General features: G+C 36.6%; 2 protein-coding genes and 1 long non-coding RNA gene across 4 annotated transcripts; all 3 read right to left on the reverse strand.

The window, feature by feature from the left end:
- Positions 1 to 10,961: 10,961 nt before the first annotated feature.
- Positions 10,962 to 14,413, reverse strand: LOC120357241. 2 transcript variants are annotated; one of them, XR_005574400.1, is made up of 7 exons: positions 13,990 to 14,413; positions 13,548 to 13,909; positions 13,017 to 13,073; positions 12,091 to 12,222; positions 11,909 to 11,995; positions 11,598 to 11,819; positions 10,962 to 11,450 (listed from the first exon to the last, which is right to left on the reverse strand). It is a non-coding gene; the product is annotated as an uncharacterized LOC120357241 (long non-coding RNA). The 2 variants fall into 2 exon arrangements; XR_005574399.1 differs by having other exon boundaries at positions 13,548 to 14,413.
- Positions 14,414 to 17,792: 3,379 nt separating this feature from the next.
- LOC113005723 lies at positions 17,793 to 20,474 on the reverse strand. The gene is made up of 2 exons (XM_026141590.2): positions 19,267 to 20,474; positions 17,793 to 19,185 (listed from the first exon to the last, which is right to left on the reverse strand). Exons 1-2 carry the CDS (start codon positions 20,472 to 20,474, stop codon positions 17,793 to 17,795), a joined length of 2,601 nt encoding a protein of 866 aa, XP_025997375.2.
- Positions 20,475 to 20,599: 125 nt separating this feature from the next.
- On the reverse strand, positions 20,600 to 21,655 carry LOC105204499. Its single transcript, XM_026141318.1, has 2 exons — positions 21,157 to 21,655; positions 20,600 to 21,075 (listed from the first exon to the last, which is right to left on the reverse strand). The coding sequence occupies exons 1-2, from the start codon at positions 21,653 to 21,655 to the stop codon at positions 20,600 to 20,602; spliced, it is 975 nt and encodes a 324-aa protein (XP_025997103.1).
- Positions 21,656 to 21,674: the final 19 nt, after the last annotated feature.

A 21,674-nucleotide genomic window follows, 5' to 3' on the forward strand; every position in this document is an offset into this window, starting at 1 on the left:
ATGGGCCCATGGGCGCTCACGGAGCACGCGAGAAGGAAAACATGCTCCCTCTTTGCACGGCTGCTTTCTTCCGTCTTTCTTTTCCGGCCCCGCGATCCACCTATCTCCTCTATACAGCCGCTCCAGGTCCCTACTATACTGCAGTATGTGCACGCGACTCGCGCGTGTGGAAATGGAAGCGGAGAAGTTTGAGCTATAGTTTGTGGGCCATGCCTGTTATATAACAATTTGCTTATTAGATTCGTGTTTAGCGGACCAAAATACATGGAAAATAGTAACTTTTATGCAAACAATGGAAACCACCAGGCCAGTGAAATGTTAGTTGTGATGTGACTATACAGAGATTAACTCGGTAAAAGAAAAACATACGGCGTTAAAAAAAAAATCTATTTTAAAGGTAAAAGTTGATACTTTAAGATGGCGTAAACGGAAGTTCATAAAAAATTACTTTAGTAGGAAAAGAATTTTATACACATGTGTCAAAAAACTTCATTTTTGACCCTTTAACCTCACTTTTTTCAAAAACTTGACGTAATGGAGCAATTTGCATGCCGAATTCGTATTCAGTGCGCAAAAATACATGGAAAATGGTAACTTTTATTCAAACAATAGAAACCAAGTCGGCCAGTGAAATGTTGGTTGTGGTGTGACTATACAGAGATTAACTCGGTAAAAGAAAAACGTACGATGTTAAAAAAAATCGACTTTAAAGATAAAAGTTGACATTTTAAGATGGCATATATGGAAGTATATAAAAAACTATTTTAGTAGGAAAAAAATGACAAATATATTAAAAAATGTCATTTTTGATACTTTAACCTAATTTTTCTCAAAAATCTGACGTGTTAGAGCAATTTGCTTTCCAGATTCGTGTTTAAAATATATGAGAAATAGTATCTTTTGTTCAAACAATGGAAACCACGTCGGCCAGTAAAATGTTGGTTGTGGTGTGACTATACAGATTTACTTGGTGAAAGAAAAACGTACAGCGTTAAAAAAAATCTATTTTAAAAGTAAAAGTTGACTTTAAGATGGCATAAACGCGGAAGTAGAAAAAAAATTTATTATGCTACCAAAAAAAATCACGAATATGTTGAAAAATGTCGTTTTTGACCCCTTTAACCTTACTTTTCTCAAACATCTGACGGAGCAATTTGCTTGCCGGATTCGTTTAGCACACAAAAATACATCGAAAATGATAAAGTTTATTCAAACAACAGAAAAGAAGTTTAAAAATAGAGACGTATTATACTTGTATAATACTTAATAGATTATAAAATAAATAAAGTATATTATGTCACGCAATACATTTGTTCATTAATACACAGCATTATCCAAGGGTTATATTCGATTTTGGTAAGCTTTAAATATGATGTAATCTAGGTTCAAATAGGAGACACATATTTTTTTTATACGTGTCTATACAAATGTTAAGAGGATAAAACACGCTCTTGAAAAAAATCGATTTTTTTATATTTTTGAGTTAATACCGTTGAAATGACAGAGAATATAAAAAAAAGTTACAAATAAAAGTTTTCTGGTTTTCTATGTATATTCTGACTACTTTATAATAAATTACTCAAATTTTTCAAAAATATTTTTTTTAAATCCCTTCTTCGTCTTCTAAATTTCAAAAACGTACTTTACCTCCTCAACGGTCGTATAGGTTTGTATAAAAAATCTCTCTCTCTCTCTCTCTCTCTCTCTCTCTCTCTTACTTTGACTTAGAATAGGTCAAAAGACATATTCAAAGCTTATCACAATCGAAGTGTAATGCTTGAGAAGGTAAAATATTTTTATCATATTTTTAAAGACCTTTTAAACAAAATTAGAAAAAAATTTTAAACAGAATTTTAAAAACAAAAAATTTTAATCTTATTTTATATTTTATATACTTTATTTTTCCTAGATGGAAAAGGAATGCGAGGTTTAGGTTAGGAGATGGTATGAGAGGAGGTAGATACTGGGAAAAGAAAGAGAAAAGAAAGTGTAGGATATGTGGATGGGGAGAGGAAACGTGGGAGCATCTATGGGAGGAATGCACGGATTGGGGGACGGAAAAGGGATGGCAGGAGATAATAGGAGAGGTTTTAGGTGAGAGGGGGGGAGGGAGAGATTTGGATGAAAAAACTGGAGGAGATGCGGGAGGGAGGAAGGTGGCTGGGTATGAATGAGAGTGTGGAAGGAAGAGAGGAAAGTGTGGAAGAAAGCGGCAGAAACGGAGGTCCAAAGAATGAGTGTGGAGGTATGAATGGATGAGTGATTTTTCTCTCTCTCTCTCTCTCGTGCGTTGTAAAGGAAGCAAGGAATTAAAAAAGGTTGAAACTATGTAAGCGGAGCGGAAGTCCGCAATGTACTCCGCAAGGAATAAAGTACCTACTACTACTACTACTTTATTTTTCCTGTTAACTATAACATTTATTAATGGTTTTTTGCAAATTATTCATTGCAAGAAAAACCATACAAAATATTTACAATGTTTCTTCATTAAATAATTTAAAAATACTTTTTCCGACTTTTTTCAGGTAGAATTCTTAATGATACTGTTTAACATAAGTCATATAAAACTGACTTGTCAATTTAATTCTGATATTGTTTATTTTGATTCAATCAAAAATTGTGTTTGAAACCGAAAGAATACATAGATCAAAAGAATAAAAAATTATATGTAAAATTACAAAGAATATTATTTCAACCAAAACCCAGGTATGATTATACATGGACATATTTGGTCTTTTCTATATTATATAAATATATTATATTCTATATTCTATATTATATAAAAAATTGTATTATATAAAAATTTTCTTTAATGGTTTAATTATTAAATAGTAATAGTTAAACAGTAAATAGTTTTTAAAAAATTAATTAAAAAATTAAAAGAGAAAGAGAATTAGTAATATAATAACTTAACATTTCAGTAAAAAAATCGTGAAATAAAAATCATTAATTTAGAATATTAAAATAAAACTTTTACGATCCTTCTTTAAAGTACGTCGATAAAATAATCGCAGTGATTTACATAAAATTAAAAATTAAATAAATTTTTTTAGGAAGATTAGTGATTTTTAAAATTCGGTATAGTGACGCAATTAAAACACAAATGTTGTACAATAACAAATGTTTTACAAATGTTGTACAATAAAAAATTGCAAAATAGAACAAAAACAAAAAAAAACATGATCGCAACTTGCTCTCGAACTAGCCAGGTGACAAACGCGCTAAAACGTTATAAAGTTATGAATATTTCATCGATGTATTTGTAGTAAGGTTATCTATAAACCGTAAAAGTTTCAGAGTGTGTCAAATTGGCACCCCTATGATACGAAATCATAGTTGAGAGTTCCCAATTGTTCATAAAAAAAAGAAGAGTTCTTCACAGTTTTTACAAATAATTCTGCCTATTATAACAAAAAAAATAAATTTTGAAGAATGGAAGTGTTAACTTCATACCCAGCACTAACACCAAATAGTTTTAAAAAGCTAATTTGATGTCTTTTAATAAGTATTAGAGTTCTTGATATAAAAAAAACTTTTTGATTAAAAAAAAAATTATAAAATGTATGTCAAATCTGAATAGTTCTGAATGGCATATACGATTCCTTTCGACGAGTTCTAGAGTTTTCGATACATTTTAGAAATAGTTCTGCCAGAAAAAGTAAAAAAATCGGAACTGAATTCTCAAAAGTGATATTAAAAAAAATAATCAAAACTTTAAATATATAAGTTTTACGTAATTTTCTCATTAAGATTTTTAATAAAATTGCGCGGCGGCTATTTAGAATTTCTAGAATTCTTAAAGAACTTTTTACGATATTGACCTTGTAATTTTGTAAAGTGTGAAAAATTTTTTATGAATTTTGGAAGTTTTGTTGAGTGTTCTGAATAGTCACTGCAGAATTATATCAAAATTCTTAATGAGAAAATTACGTAAAACTGATATTTTTGATGTTTCAATTATTTTTTTATATCTTTTTTTTGAAAATTCAATTTCGTTTTTTTTTACATTTTTGGATAGAACTATTTCTAAAATGTAACGTGAATTCTAGAACTTGTTGAAAAAAATCGTATATGCTATTTAGAATTATTTTGATTTCACATACATTTTTATATTTTTTAATTTTTTTTCTCTTAATCAAAAGTTTTTATTTATATCGAGAACTTTAATACTCGTTAAACGACATCAAATTAGCTATTCAGAAATACTCTATGTTTTCTCGTAACGTTCATCAAAATACGCGTTAACAGATTAATATAACAGGTTTTATTCTATTTACTGAAGTATATTTGCATATCAATTGCTAGATAGAAATACTTTCCAAGATTAAATATTGATATTAAATCTAGCGTAGCGTATTCATTTTAAATGAATCTGTATCAATGCATCTCAGCCAATATCTGGAGCAATGGATCTCTATCAATATATTCAACAGAGATTTATCACTAGATCAAAATATAATTTGCCACTCATCGACGAACGATGCACAGCAGCGGAGTTTTCAACGTTGACCTGTAAAAGATAAATAATTCATGTTGTAATAGTGTCTGCGGTAATTAATACTATATTGCTGCTTGAATTGAACCAAGCTACAGGCATTACAAATTGCAATAAGCTCTTCATTTTATAACTATTAACATTTTCAGATTCGTATACTGACAGACAATATGTAACGTTAAAGCTAGAGTTCAGAATGTAATTATTTTAGGCTAGATGTGTGAAAGCGAACATCGTTCTAACTGTGAAAAGTGAGATGACGAACGGGCGAAGACAGAAAGGTACGGGCACAAATCTAAAACTGTTAACTAATGATAAAATAAAGAACTTAATGCAATTATAATGCCTGTAGCTTACTCAATTCATAATTATGGACCTTAAGGGTCTTAGCAAGATTCACTTTTTCTGAAATTGTAAAAAAATGACATGTAATATTAATTAGGATAATGATACACTTTCAATGTTGTTTACTAGAGTAAATATTTACATGGAAATTTACATGCAAAGCATTATACAGTTTTATAATGTTAGATTTTATAAGATTTTAATATCTGTTTTCATACAGGACTTGTTATGTGATAACAACTGCGATACCTGTTTTAGAAAGCATCATGCAACTTAATTTTACTCTAATAAACGATATTATAAGCGTACAATCATTCTAATTAATATTATATGTCATTTTATTAAGATTTCAGGAAAAGCAAATTTCGCTAGGGCCTTTAAGGTCCATGATTACGAATTGAGAAAGATATGCATGACAATTGCAACATGTTCTACATTTTATTACTAGTTGACAGTTACACATTTTTTCTCTCTTTCCTGCCCTCGTCCGTTCAATATCTCTCTTTTCATAATAAGAATAATGTTTGCCTTCACACATTTGACATGTAATAATTAAATTCTGGACTCTACCTTTAATATTACGTAGTTTTTGTCAATATACGAATACGGAACTATTGACTAGTGATAAAATAAAAACGTAAAAACTAGTCATGTCTCTCCATTCTTTAGATAATTTTGTTAAGTGACCACTGTGCGTACAATAGAGTTTAGTTCAAACAGTATGATATTATTCTTTTTGATTTTATCTCCATTTGTTTAAGAGATAAGAGGAAGTGGCCACTTGTACAAAGTACATACATCAATTAATAAAATAATGCACATACTTACCGTATTATACCACGAAGGTCGTCTTTCGCTGACAATATCTTCCCTGCTTAAAAATGTCGATAGAAAACAATAAAAAAATATTCTATTAAAATCAATTGTGTTTTTGGTTCGTGTTTTTCACAAGTGACTTAATATATTACCGATAGCAGTTCAATGTAGACTTCTTAATATATTTCATATAACTTGATAATGAAAACCAATAAGTGTTTAACGAAATATTATATATCGCATCTTATAAAAATATCACGAATAAGAATGTTTCGCTTCCTATGACGTTTTTGTGGTATTATCGTTCTTTATATGAAACTTTTATACGTTTAAATACAGATGTACACTGAATAAAGGTGTATGCGAGTAAATCAGATACTACCCTATTCCTATACTATCGTTTTCTATCTAATGTTTAAAAGTCATCCTATTGTTTTCTATCGTATGTTCAAAAGTAATCCTATCGTTCTATATGCGAAATATCTTTCTTGTCCATTACGGGTACTCCCTGAACAACCGTGTATGTGAATCAATTAGACACTGTCCTACGTCTACTCTATTGTTTTCTATCAACATGTTCCTATCGTTCTCTATGCAAAATATCTTTGTTTTCCATTACGGATACTTGCTGATCGAAAGTGTATGCGAATCAATCAGACACTACATTATGCTTACTCTATCGTTTTCTATTGAGTCCCCAACATATTCCTATCGTTCTCTATGCGAAATATCTCTCTCTTCCATTACGGATACTAACTGATCGAATGTGCATGCGAATCAATCAGACTCTACCTTATGCTTACTCTATCGTTCTCTATTGAGTCCCCAACATATTCCTATCGTTCTCTATGTGAAACATCTTTCTCTTCCATTACGGATATTCCCTGAACGACCGTGTATGCGAATCAATCAGACACTACATTATGCTTACTCTATCGTTCTCTATTGAGTCCCCAACATATTCTTATCGTTCTCTATGTGAAACATCTTTCTCTTCCATTACGGATACTCCCTGAACGACCGTGTATGCGAATTAATCAGACACTGTCCTATGCTTACTCTGTCGTTTTTTATCGTGTCTTCAACATATTCCTATCGTTCTCTATGCGAAATATCTCTCTCTTCCATTACGGATACTCTCTGAACGACCGTGTATGCGTATCAATCAGACACTATCCTATGCTTACTCTATCGTTTTCTATCGTGTCTTCAACATATTCCTATCATTCTCTATGCGAAATATCTCTCTCTTCCATTACGGATACTAACTGATCGAATGTGCATGCGAATCAATCAGACGCTACCTTATGCTTACTCTATCGTTCTCTATTGAGCCCCCAACATATTCCTATCGTTCTCTATGTGAAACATCTTTCTCTTCCATTACGAATACTCCCTGAACGACCGTGTAGGCAAATCAATCAAACAATACCTTATACTTGGTAGAGGGACAAGTGGAAGAGAAAGATATTTTGCATAGAGAACGATAGGAATATGTTGAAGGCTCGATAGAGAACGATAGAGTAAGCATAAGCTTAGTGTCTGATTAATTCACATACACAGTCGTTCAGGGAGTATCCGTAATGGAAAAGAAAGTCATTTCGTATATAGAATGATAGCAATATGTTGATGGCTCGATAGACAACGATAGAGTAAGCATAGGACAGCGACTGATTGAATCGCATACAGTCATTTAGGGTGTACCCGTAATGAAGAAGAAAGTCATTTCGTACATAGAACCATAGGAATATGTTGAGAGGTCAATAGAGAAAATTAGAGTAAGTATAAGGTAGTGTCTCATTCGCATACACGGTCGTTCAGAGAGTATCAGTAATGGAAAATAAAGATATTTCGTTTAGAGATCGATAGGCATATAGCAGTAAATATGAGTACACTAGAAAGTTTAAAATTAAAAAGTATTATATTATATTATGATTACCATACGAATAATGATTGTTTCGGCTGTCGGATGACTGTCAATAATTCAAACTTAATGTTAACGAGCCTATATCAGTCGCAATCGAGTTAGTGCTGAAATAATAATTTTTATAGTAAGTTAGAAATTGTAAAAATTATTTTAAAAGGGAAAATAATCATACATAATATATTTTTTGTTATCACGTTTATTACAAAGTAAGTTTTTACTTAAAATACTTTTGATATAAATACAATGTTATATGTATTTTGTAAACTAAACATGAAAATCTAATACATATTCTACAATACTGTTCTTTGGTGTTCATCTCACAAAACAAAATAAAATTTTATAAATCATATATTAACAAAATGACAGTAAAACGTGTTCAATTTTTGTAAATAATTTGGATTTCGATAGCATTGGGAAGATTACATATACTTATTCATCATCGATGACATCTACGTAAACAATTTAATTTACTTTTAATACTGTTTAGAGGTACAATCATTACGTTTTTCGTCATTACTTCTCGCAATGAATTTTTGACATTAGGTTACATGTACTTTTTTTGCTGAAAATGTCCGATTATAAATGTTAGAACTCTATTCCACATTGGCTATCTACGGAACGTGATTATGATGAAGTAGCAATTGATTTAGAAGTGCAGCAGGTCGGCACGTTAGCCAAAAAATTTCAGAATTGAACAGAGAAAAATCGTGATCAAGATGGAGATAATTTCAACAATAGAATTTGACAGCACTTACGTGTATTACAGTGAGATTGATTTATGTTTTTAAATCCGCATTTTCCATTAAAACGTAATTATTTTCAAATCAGTTGTATTGTATTACATCGGATGTTTTTGCTTTACTGGATAATTTAGATTCACAATTGAATTGGAGCATTCCAAAACTTAATTCAATTGGATTCTACACAATTCATTCATTGTGCTATACAACCAATTCGAAACTTATTATGTTTTACTAGAAAATGCAGGTTCAAAAACAATTCAATCCTTCTACACCGAATTGAGCTTTCTAACACCTTTTGTCGGACATTTTTAGCATAGTTTTCAAAGTGGGTATACCCTCTCCTGAATGTTATCAAAATCCCAAAATAAGAAAATATTACAAAGAACCCGGGTAAACTCCCCGTTGATTATACAAGTGTAACGATCTGGCTTTTCCGCGCACGGGGCGGCGTGAGTTCGGCGGACGAGGACGCGGATTGAGGTCGCCAAGAGAACTAAAATTATGATGGTTGATAAATAAGCGAGTCTTTATTTCGCGTATGGTCGGTATAATACAAGATTGTGACGTTCTGGACGCGACGCGCGGACAGACGAATGACGGTGACGCTCGGACGGACGTAACAGAAAAGCTTAGAGTTACGCGCGGACGGACAAACGGAAAGTCAGAACGCGCGGACGGAAAGACGGTACGTATAACGCGAGATTCGGAACGGTCGAATTTAAACGCGGTATCTTACAAATGGTGTTTATTTACAGGTGCGCAGGATTCCGAGCCGAGATTCTCAGAATTCGGAATCCCTGTTGACGCGCTGGTGCCGTGGCCTTGCCGAAGGCCGTGGCCACGGCCGGAGACGTCGCACGCGCGGTTCAGCTGTACTTATACCCGATCGCGACGCGCTGCGGTTAATACCGCGATGTTCGGCGGCGATGGTAATCGACTCACGCCAAGATCTCTGGGTGGAGGCGCGGAACTCCACACCCAGAGTTGTGAGTCGATACCGAGACAAGACGGTGGATCGGGAAAGTGCCGACTACCAGGATCTCCTGGTGGAGCCCAAGATAGACTTGAGCCCGTGAACCGGCGGTCTAGGAAGCGGATGGCTCGTGTCAAGATCGCTTGACTGAAGCTAAGTTCACTTAACTCCGTTGAGCGTTCAGGATATACTTCGTTTTCGGACGGAAGGCGGACGGAGAAGAAGCCTCGACTATAGGAGCGGCGGCGCTTATATAGTTGTTGAGTCTCGTGGGCAGGGACGATGCGGGGGTACGGAACGGTACGGTATCGGTGAGGGGATCCCTGCCGCTCGAGATCGGTCCAGCGGCCGCCACTCCGGTCGAGCGCGTGCGCGCGGAAATCTGTCGACGCGCGGATGTGTATACGCGCGCTACGCCGGTGTTATAATTTTTATTGGCGCTGTGCGCCGTTTTTTTGCTGTCCGGCGGTTGTTCGGCCGGACAGCCTGGAACGGTGAACGGTCCGGGGGGGGTGCGGAAAGGCGGTTTGTTACACAAGTATGGACAAAAATCTGGTATATTAACAGGTTTTTTATTGATATTTTATTTCTACTTGCCTTCTGAATCATTAATATATTTTTATGTTTACTTTATTTCTTTATTGGTTTTTCTCGAACACGATGTTTGGATAATAAACTGTCGATATGATAGTATCGTTAATGTCAGTAAAACGTGTTCAATTTTTGTCAATAATTTGGATTTCGATAGCATTAGGAAGAGTACATGTACAGGGTGTCAGGTAACTACCGCCCGTGGTTTTGTGGATTGATAGATCAAGTAAAACTGAGCAGAAAAGTCCTTTACCAATTTTTTAATATTTGCCATAGTTAATGAAAAAAAAATTAATAAAGTCTGCGAATAAGCGCGTATCACCGCGCGCAAGGACCGCCCGCCGGTTGCCGAGCGTAGGCAGCTGCGGCTGTAGGCGCGGCGCTGTGCGGTGAGGAAGGAAAAGCAGCAGTAGCTGCGGCCTGCGAGCGGCGCGGCAAGGAGGGAGAAGTAGAAATGGGTACTCGCGAGCGGCGAGCGGTGCTAGATCGTCGCTCTGAGCTGCTCGTTCCCTCGTTTTCTTATGAAAATGAAATTTTTTAGTACAATATCTAAATATGAAAATGTATCTTTTTTTATTACAAATGTGTATATACACACATACATGCATGAACAACGCGTGACAGATACGCGCGATTTAAGAAGTAATAGTAGCTATGCCCCCCGAGTTACTGCTACTTTTCCCTCCTCACCGTGCCGCGCCTACAGCCGCGGCTGCCTACGTCTCGGCGACCGGCGGGTGGTCCTTGCACGCGGTGATACGCGCTTATTCGCAGACGTTATTAATTTTTATTTCGTTAACTATGGCAAATATTAAAAAATGGTAAAGGACTTTTCTGCTTAGTTTTACTTGATCTATTAATCCACGAAACCAGGGGCGGTAGTTACCTGACATCTTGTATATCTATTTTCAATGACATTACGTAAACTACTTTACATGTAACAATGGGCATAATTCTTGATTTTTTTGTAACAACTTTTGCAATAAATTTTTAGATTAGGATAGGTTAGAATTTACCGTGCAAGCAGTCATTTTATTGTTGGTCTACGGCATCTAGGTTTTGCTCTTCGTTATTACGTACATCTTTTTCTGCAGCAGATTCGACGTCGTTAACTTCTGCATTACAAAACTCTGCACCTTCTACTGTAGCGTGGTTGTTGCTACCAACCTTTGTAAATATATAGTATACACAGATTTAAAATTTTATATATTAAATTACTATAAGTATATTAATTTGTTATAGCCAATAATAGCTCTACAAAATTATATTTCTTTTTTAATTTCTTTTTCTTTATTTACGACTATGCTACATTTATTCTTAAACCAACACATCCATTATTTTTACCGAATCAGCTAAATAAAAAATATATAATACAACAATTAAATAAAAAGATAATTATTTTTTATAAGAGTCACATTTGATTAAGCTGAAATAGCTATTCCACCTCAATAGGTGGAAATGTTCAATTCTGATATTTTTTGGCTTATATACGTGCCAACCTGCTGCACTTCGAAATCGATTGCGGCTTCATTATAACCACGTTCCGTGGATAGCCAATGTCTAAAAGTTTTTGCAAACATTTATCAATTTACATAATTTATTCTCTTACAGAAAATTGTATCTACTTATAAGTTTGATAAATCAATAAAAAATACATCAGATATAAAACTTTTAAAAATTAAGAAAGTTATATGAATAAAGTTATACCTCTTATAGCCAACATTTTGGCTGGATCCAATTTTGGTCGGGGTTTGTCATTATTTGTTTTTGGTCTTGTTAGAGACTGTTCTTGTGACTGAGCTTGATTTTAAAGTAGGAGTGCCGAACAGTTATCGCCAAATTTTTGACAAAAATTGAACACGTTTTACTTACATTAACGATACTGTCATATTGACAGTTCGTTATCCAAACATCGTGTCCAAGATATATCTGTAAAGGAATAAAATAAACATAAGAATGTATTAATGATTTAATATGCAAGTACAAATAAAATATCAATAAAAAACATGTTAATCTACCAGATTTTTGTCCATGCTTCAGTAATCAACGGGAAGTTTACCTGGGATCTTTTGCCCCCTTTCTTTTACACAAATCAACGACCACAGCTGCAATGTTTATATAAATATATGTAAAAAAAAAACAAAATTTACAGTGTTGGGTACTCCCCACACAATTAATAGTATGATACATAGAAATGTACCTTTTAGTTCCTCAAATTCGTCGAGAACTTTTTCTGCAAATTGCAATTTAGGTTAGATATTTCGATTATGTACTTTTCTTTTTCTTTTATGGTTTCTTTCAAACAAAGATTTTCCTTCTTTAAATCGTGAATCTGTAAAATAGTTAGCATTAATGTATTATATGTTCTACTACACCTGAATACTTTTTGTAAGATATTGATACTTGTACGTTCAACTAATTTTGAAATAGTATTTTAGTAAAACTGCAGTTATGCACAATAAAAAGTAAAATGTCCCAGAAAATCCACTCAAAATTTTAAATTAAAATTACTCAAAAGTTAAAAAAAACTCTTATTTTAAGTTGTTAAGTTAAAGTAAAAGTTATTTCAACCTAACCTAATTTTTGAGTTATTTCAAACTAAAATTTAGAGTGTGCTCTTTGGGAGATACAAAAGTCAATAAATTAGCATTTTATTTTTTTACTGTGTATGATAAATTATTTAATATCTTAATGTAGGTATTTACGAATTGTTATAATGTATTAACGGAATTATTCAAATTTTTCGTTCGTCAATTCGTTATATTATTATACAACATTCGCATAATGTGTCTATTGGGGTACTGATATATTTACAAAATTAAATTTGTAAAGAAATTGTATAATATTTAAGAAAAATATTTGTTGCTGTGTTATGTGTAAAACATTTACAAATACATTTAATTTAAATACATGCTTACAAAGAATAATCCCCCTTCTAATATTATGTAGATTGAAAATAATTGTAAAATATTTTTAACTCAAATTTCAATGTCTTATTTTACACAAATAATAAAAGACTATTTTAAATGCTGTGTAACATCTAATTTTAGTGTGATTTTTAAAAATTTTCGTCGAACATGCAAAAACCAACAGAAGTAAAATAAGAAATTAAAGCAAATAACTTACTCTTGTTTCTTGTGATATAAAAGTTTTTGATCCCGCATTCATTGCAGGAATCATTTTCTGTAAGATAAATATAGACATTTTATCACAATATATAACAGATCTTTTAATGTTTGTACAAGTATACTAATAATAATTACAAGAAATTCACAGGTAATTTTTAAGCAAAAGCAGTAAAAATTCAGTGATTTTAAATAATTATTTATCACACTTATAAGTACATCACTGTGGATTAGTGAATAATTACTTATTGTTTCAGTGAATCCATTTAGTCACGGATTTTGCCAATAAAAGTTATAATTTGTAATATCCAGGACATGCCCAAGAATAAATTGTCTAGAAACTTTGGCTCCAATTTAATTAAAACTACATATTTCTAATAAATTTTTTATTAGACTACTAAATTAGATTCATATTGATTTATTCTGTATTGAAAAATTGAATGTACCAGTGCCTCAATTTGTAAAATGTTCACTGATTTAATTTAAGAAAACACAGGTCTATATAATAAAATGTATGTAAGGTATAGTATACCTTTGCAGACGGTTTAGGTAAGTCGTTTTTTCGCTGTGTTAATAAGTCATTTTCATTATTTTTCTGTTAATAAATACACATTAATTAGTGTTTATTTTTTAAAAATTCATGCATAAGAAATCGTGAAATTATTACGGGCAAATTAAAGAAAACATTTCTACAGCAACATTAATAAACGATTTTACAAATTTTGTAAGATAGATTTTTTTAAGGTTTTTTTAATAGACTGTTGTAGTAATTTAAAAAATTTAAAATTAATATATGTCACTTACATGTGCAACATCAGTATTTTTGAGTTTTAAATTTTTTAATCTTTCTTCAATTTTGTTTTTGATATTATTGTCATCGACATTTTTGGTTTTCTGAAAAATTATAATCATAAATACTCAGAAATGTTGAAAAGTTACTCAGATTTTAAAAAATAATAAAACCATGATCGTACGTTCTGTTACGTCCAGCGATGTAACGATTCTTTTCTTTTGACGACGGATACACTATACGACGGAGGCCGAGCAACGATGACCCACTTAATCTCCTAACTTCCATTTCCGGGAATACAGTGAGACGTAAAATACGCCACTGAGACGAGTGAGAAATGTCACAAAAATCAAAATATCATAAATTAATGTCACAAAAATCAAAATATCATAAATTATATATCGCAAATCAAAGCACCATAAATTATAAAGAAGTGTCAAATGGACGAATAAACTCGTTGACACAAAAAGTAATTTATGGGAGCCCTTCGAGGTTGCTCGACCCCGGAAACGTATTAGGAGTATAAATAAGTTTCCGCCGTTTCACAAAAAATGGCGCCACTAGTATGTTATGGTTGAAATTGTCTGTTGTAAAACGTTATATCGTAAGGTTGGACATCTGGCAACAACATAACCTTAAAATATTAGCGATTTTGTATCAGCATCATATATCTTTTTTCGTGCGAAAATGTCGAGTTTTGAGCCGAATAAGCGTCATTTGCGGGAGCTTTTGATTTACTTCTTTAATTTGAAGAAATCTGCAGCCGAGGCGCATCGATTGCTTGTAGTAGTATATGGTGAGGCCTTAAGTGAGAGTAGTTGCCGTGAGTGGTTTCACAAGTTTAAGAACGGTGAATTTGACGTCGAAGACAAAGAACATAGCGGAAGGCCGAAAGTGTACGAAGACGCGGAATTGGAAACATTATTAGATGAAGATTCGTGCCAAACGCAAGAAGCACTTGCATTTACATTAGGAGTGACTCAACCAGCAATTTCACATCGCTTAAAATTATTGGGAATGATTCAAAAACAAGGAAACTGGGTTCCATATGAACTGAAGCCGAGAAACGTTGAACGCCAATTTTTCACATGTGAAATGCTGCTTGCCAGGCATAAACGAAAGGTTTTTTTGCATCGTATAGTCACTGGTGATGAATGGATCCACTACAATAACCCAAAGAAGAAGAAATCATGGGGACCACCTGGCCATGCTTCAACATCGACAGCCAAGCCGAACATTCATGGAAAAAAGCTTATCTTGTGTATTTGGTGGGATCAGCTTGGTGTATTATGAGTTGCTCAAACCGAATGAAACCATTACTGGGGCTCTCTACCGAACACAATTGATGAGATTGAGCCGAGGAAAAACGTGCCCACTACTACTTCAGACACGACAAAGTTATTCTTCTGCATGATAATGCTCGTCCACATGTTGCGGCGCCGGTCAAAACCTACCTGGAAACACTCAATTGGGAAGTTTTACCCCACCCTCCGTATTCACCAGACATTGCTCCTTCTGATTACTACCTGTTTCGATCGATGGCGCATGGCCTGTCTGAGCAACACTTCACATCATATGAAGATACAAAAAATTGGGTCGATTTGTGGATAGCTTCAAAAGATGAAGCATTCTTCCGACGCGGTATCCGTATGCTGCCAGAAAGATGGGAAAAAGTAGTGGCTAGCGATGGACAATACTTTGAATAAAACATTAGGTACCGTTCTTTCACAATAAATGCCCAATTTTTGATAAAAAACGGCGGAAACTTATTTATACTCCTAATATAAAACTCCATCGGTAAACATTAAAATCAGGAAGTCGAAAGGCACAAGTATACATCACTTTCGGCTTCCGGAAACTCAGCGAACATTAAATATATAGAAAATAGTACATTAAATCAAAATCTGTCACAATTCTTAGTAATTAGACGACGGGTCACGCACGTTCTCATAACAATAATTACCGGGAAAGAAGTGACGAGACCCGTTGAATGGACGGCGTAACTCGATGCCGGACACGTGTCCCGTAGGCAAAGGGCTAGGCCGCGCATAGGCGTTTAGACAACAAAATTGGTGCACACGGCCCTCTTAGAACAAAGGAAGCAATAGTATAAAATAGAGAATTTTCCCTCAGAGCGATCATTACTATCCCGATCCTACTCGTCGCATAGTTCGTGGCATTTTGAATGTTTGAGTCTGTGCGGTCAAACCTCATTAAAACTTAGTCGTTTGTGGCAATAAGTTCTCCCAGTGTAAAGTGCCGAACTCAAAAACTTGGTAAAATTTCACAACTAATTCTCTCGCGAGTGAGATCATCTTACACCTGGAACCGTGCTCGCCGTCCAGCACCGTAGACTGTCGCGGATCTACTCAGTCACTGTGAGTAGATCTTTTACGGGTCCGACCTAGAAATTTCCGGACCACTACACGAGTTCCACTACAGAGTTGGCTCAAGGATTTTCCGAACAGTGAGTCTCTGAACATTCACTCCCCTTTTTTCTTTATTATTTTCTTTTCCTTTTTTTATTATTAAAAATTTAATTATTCTCAAGTGAGAAATTTGCGTTCCCGTCCAGAGCCACTTGCCGGGGCCCGACACTTCTTTGACGCCACTTACGAGGACTTCCTTCGAACTACTAAGCGAAACCCTCAGGAACCCGAACAACCCCCGCGATATTTTCAACCCCCTTCACCCACTCTCTCAATATCCTCGACACTCACATACTCCCCAATCTCGAGTAGTCCCGCTTCTCCAGCAAGTTCCACCGCTAGCGTGGAATTCCTATACGAAGTGATTTATCTATGCTCTCCTCCCCCCTCCCCCATTCCCAGCATAGAAATATTGAAAGAAATCCCATACGAACTTCTCCTTCCTCGATATTACTTCACTCCTGGTCCTCACCAGACGTTGGAGTCACTAGTCACATCATATCCTGTAGCTCCATCCCTTCTTCCCGAAGGCACGTATGCCCTCGGTCCTCATGAATTTGTTTTTGAAGAGCTTCGCTCCGTTCTTCCAAACCTCCCACCCGATTCCAGTCTCTCTCTCCTCTAGCTATCCAAATTTTTACCTTGTCCCCAAGAACGCGTTTTTAAATCTTTTTCCCCCAAGCTCCACCGTCATCAACAAAATTCTAAAATAATAAATTCATCTCAACATATTGCTGCCAATCCCCTACTACACACACACACACACGCACACACACGCACGCACACGCACACCCACACCCACACGCACGCACACACACCCGCACCCGCACCCGCACCCGCACCCGCACCCGCACCCGCACCCGCACCCGCACCCGCACCCGCACCCGCACCCGCACCCGCACCCGCACCCGCACCCGCACCCGCACCCGCACTCGCACCCGCGCACGCACGCGCGCACGCGCACGCACGCACGCACGCACGCACGCACGCACACACACACACACACACACACACACACACACACACACACACACACACACATTAAAACTTAAGTTGCACTCTAATAGAGTAACACGATAAAAATTGTATTTTGAGTATGTTGTGTTTAGCGCAAGGTAATAATAATCACTCGCGTCGTCTATCTTTCACATGACAAAGAAGACTGGTTTATTGTGTAGAAAATGCAGAGACTGTCTTGGGCGGAGCTCTGTTACAAAACTTCGAATTCGGCCATTACGGTCGAAGGAGAGAAAAACAGTGAGTACAGATTACTAGAGAGAAAGAGAGAGAGGGGAAGAGTCCCTTGCCGGTAGGTCCGCGCCATCTCTCGGACTCCTTAGCGTTGAATTTAGCTAGTGAGATTTCGTTGGGCGCCCGAATTCAAACCATAGTCTTAACATGCCGGCCGCTTTGGAAAGCTCAGCTTTTCAATGTATAAACAATCCTTGGAGTTTTATCAATAACTGAAACAAAACTAAAATAATAATGTTGTTCGTAAGCAGCTTAGCCTAACGATGATTAGCCAAATGATAAGAAACCAAAAAATGAAATCAAATGATTATTTCTTCAGAGGTAATAAACTTAATCGATTGCATGGCCGTTTAAAAACTCCCTTGGCCGTTTTAATTGTCACAGCTCGGACGACACCATCCGCGCCGAGATGAATTTCCTGAACCCGACCAAGAGGCCAACACAGAGGTGGGATATTGTCCTCTCGAATGAGTACCATGTCCCCGGGGGAAACATTGGTATCTTTGATTTGCCACTTTGTCCGTTGCTGTAGTTGATTCAGATAATCCTTGGACCATCTTTTCCATAGATGCTGACGCATCTGCTCTACTCGCTGCCATCTGGAAAGCTTATTTTCTGGTACGTCTAGCAACGTAGGTTCCGGGATGCCGGTAAGTGTGTCTCCGATGAGGAAATGCCCGGGAGATAGAAAGGATAAATCGTTGGGATCATTGGACATAACAGTAAGAGGACGAGAATTTAATATGGCCTCTATCTGTATAGCTAGGGTTTGCATTTCGTCTATTGTCAGCAAGGCTGTGCCGACTACTCTTTTGAAGTGAAATTTGAAAGATCGCACGGCGGCTTCCCAAATGCCACCAAAATTTGGAGCTCTCGGAGGTATAAAATGCCATTGAGTACCTTGGCTAGTTACATCATGAATTATTTTGTGTTTTTCCTTGATGAACATGTCCCGCAATTCCTTTAATTCTCGCTCCGCTCCCACGAAGTTAGTTGCGTTGTCAGAAAAAATGTTGCTGGGTATGCTTCTTCGTCCTATCAGGCGCTTAAGAACATGTATGAAACCTTCGGCGGATAAATCAAAAGCAATCTCTACGTGAACGGCCTTTGTAACCAAACATACAAAAATTGCAGCGTACGATTTCACAATTTTAGCGTTTCGTCGTTTAGATTCACGAAGTTGAAATGGGCCGCAAAAGTCGACTCCTACGTTCGCGAAAGCTCGTGTGACTTGGACTCTGTGTAATGGGAGATTGCCCATAATTGGCTGGGTAGCTACAGGCGCTGTGCAAAAGCATTTGATGCATCTTCTTATGATGTGGCGAACCGTGTTTCTTCCATCTAACGGCCAAAACTTCTGACGTATGGCTGCTAAAGTAGTTTGCGAGCCAACGTGAAGTAATCTGGAGTGCTCATATTCTACTAACAATTTTGTGAAAGAATGCTTGGAAGGTAGCACCATTTGATGCTTTGCTGAATATGGTAGCTTGGCATTCTGAAGCCTTCCGCCTACTCGCAAAATTTCTTGCTCATCAAGAAACGGGCTGAGAGATAGGAGTTTGCTGTTTTTGAGTACTTGCTGTTGATTGCGCAGGCATTTGAGTTCATTTGTGAACGCAGACGATTGGATAATCTTAACTAAAGATTGTACAGAAGCATTTATTTCTTCATTGGATAACCTTCCTTTGAACTTAGGCTTTCTGGAAAGACAATTGTTGATAAAACGTAAAATATATGCATGTATTCGAATTAATTTATTAAAATTCGAGTATCTGTCGAACAACCATGGTGATTTTAGCTCGGTAGTCGTGATTGCCATCGTTTTTCGTTGCTCCGGAATTTCTTGATTTAGTGGCAATGCCTTGACAGGCCATTCAGTAGTGTCTCGTGAGAGCCACGGGGGACCCTTCCACCATAATTCCGACTTAAGTAGCAACGCTGGTGCCATCCCCTTTGAAATAATGTCTGCAGGATTGTGCAATGAGTCGACATGATACCAATCGTTTGGATCGGACGTATCCTGAATCGCACTGACGCGTTTGGCAACAAAGGTGCTCCATTTTCTAGGAGGTGACTTTATCCAAGCAAGTGTTATGGTTGAATCTGACCAATAGCGTTTTCGCGCAAATTTGAAATCTACAGATTCCGTGACCTTGTGCATTAATTGAGACAGAAGTACTGCTCCACATAATTCCAGACGAGGCAATGACAGATTTTTTAACGGAGTTACTCTTGATTTTGCACACAATAAAGTTACCTCGTACTGAGTTTCTGCTAATTTGCTACGAACATATACACAAGCGCCATATGCCCTTTCGCTGGCGTCTGAGAATCCGCATAGTTCCATGACCTCTGAATGCTGAGAAGCAACCTTGCGTGGTATCTGAAGATGATTCAAGGTGTGAAGTTCCGATTCGTAACGAGACCATTGAGTTTGTATATCGCTGGGAACAGTCTCGTCCCAATCAACCTTTAATTGCCACAGTCGTTGCATAATAATTTTTGCTGTGATTATAACTGGTCCCAAAATTCCTAAGGGATCGAAAATGCGTGCTATGGTAGATAATATGCTTCTCTTTGAGATTTTAGCATGCTTAAAGATCGTGATTTGGAATTGAAATGTGTCGCTTGAAGAATTCCATTGTAAGCCAACTGTAGGTGAGTTTGCATCCTCATTTATGTTCAAAATGCAACTGGAATGTGATCCTGATAAATCTTCTAACGCCGCTTGCTCATTTGAAGCCCACTTGCGTAGAGAAAATCCCGCTTTATTCAGTATAGTATTGACTTCGTTTCGTATTGTTATGAGTTCCTGAATCGTGTTGGCACCTGTCAGAAGATCATCCACGTAGAAGTCAGTCAAGATTCTTGAAGCTCCTATCGGCATGTTATGTCGCTCTAGATTTGCAATCTCCTGTAAGGCGCGTACTGCAAGGAATGATGCGGATGCAGTACCGTATGTCACGGTAGCCAGTTCGAAGATCTTCATTTCTTCGTCATCATTGTCTCGCCACAAAATTCTCTGCAGGCTTTGTTATGATTCGTCGACCAACACCTGCCTGTACATCTTGGCCACGTCCGCCGTAAGGACGAGCTGCCAGATGCGAAATTTGATTAAAATGGAAATGAGATCTTGCTGTAAGGTGGTCCTACCATCAGAATGTCATTGAGTGATGTTCCTGTGTCCGTCTTACATGACGCGTCAAAGACGACACGGATCCTTGTAGTAGAACTGGTAGCCTTGAAGACGGCATGATGCGGCATGTAATATGCAGGGAATGCTCCCTTGGTTTCCAATGTGGCAAGATGCATGTGCTTGAGCTGACGGTATTCGTGTATGAATTGTGTGTATTCCCTTTTCATTTCAGGATTGCGATTTAATTTACGCTCTAGCGAATGGAAACGTTTCAAAGCGGTTTCGTAGGAATGCCCTAATGTACTTAGCTTGTCTTCTTTAATCGGTAACTGTACGACAAATCTACCTAGTTCTGTTCGGCGATAGGTTTGCTTGAATTGCTTCTCATATTGCCGCTCCTCTTCGGTGAGCACTGGTTTGAGAGAAACCTGTTCCGTTTGCCAGAACCTCTCAACTGCTTATTCCAAATTATCATGACATGTTGAAAGATTGCATTGTACTGCCCTTTGATGAGGAGAGTTAATCGGATATCTACCACCTATTATCCATCCGAACAAGGTTTTTTGGAGCAGAGGATGATCTGATGATTCCTCTATCTGTCCGACGCACAAAATCTTCCAAAACACCTCAGCGCCTAAAAGTATGTCCACGTCCGTGGAACGATAAAATGCTGGATCCGCTAATGCCAAATTCGATGGAATCTTGAAATGATTCTTGTCCATTGTGACGGTGGGTAGAGGATCTATGATTCGTTTTGAGACCAGACAGTCGATGGTGACCTTGTATTCGTAATGCCTTGAGCTGATCTGAATTTGAACTTGCTTCTGTGCTTTACTGAGTGTTTGATTGACTCCAGAGATAGAGATGTTAACTGATTTTGTTGTAAGGCCCAAACGTCGTACCAAATCCTCTGTTACGAGGTGAGACTGCGATCCTGGATCCAGAAGTATGCGACACGTTTGTCTCCTTCCTTGACAGTCTTTCGCGTCTGCCAAAACCGTTGACAAGAAAATTTGTGATGGTGAATTTGACATTGTTGCATGCGCGACGTTT

This window comes from Solenopsis invicta, chromosome 3, assembly GCF_016802725.1.
Source record: "Solenopsis invicta isolate M01_SB chromosome 3, UNIL_Sinv_3.0, whole genome shotgun sequence".
Classification (NCBI taxonomy): Eukaryota; Metazoa; Arthropoda; class Insecta; order Hymenoptera; family Formicidae; genus Solenopsis; species Solenopsis invicta.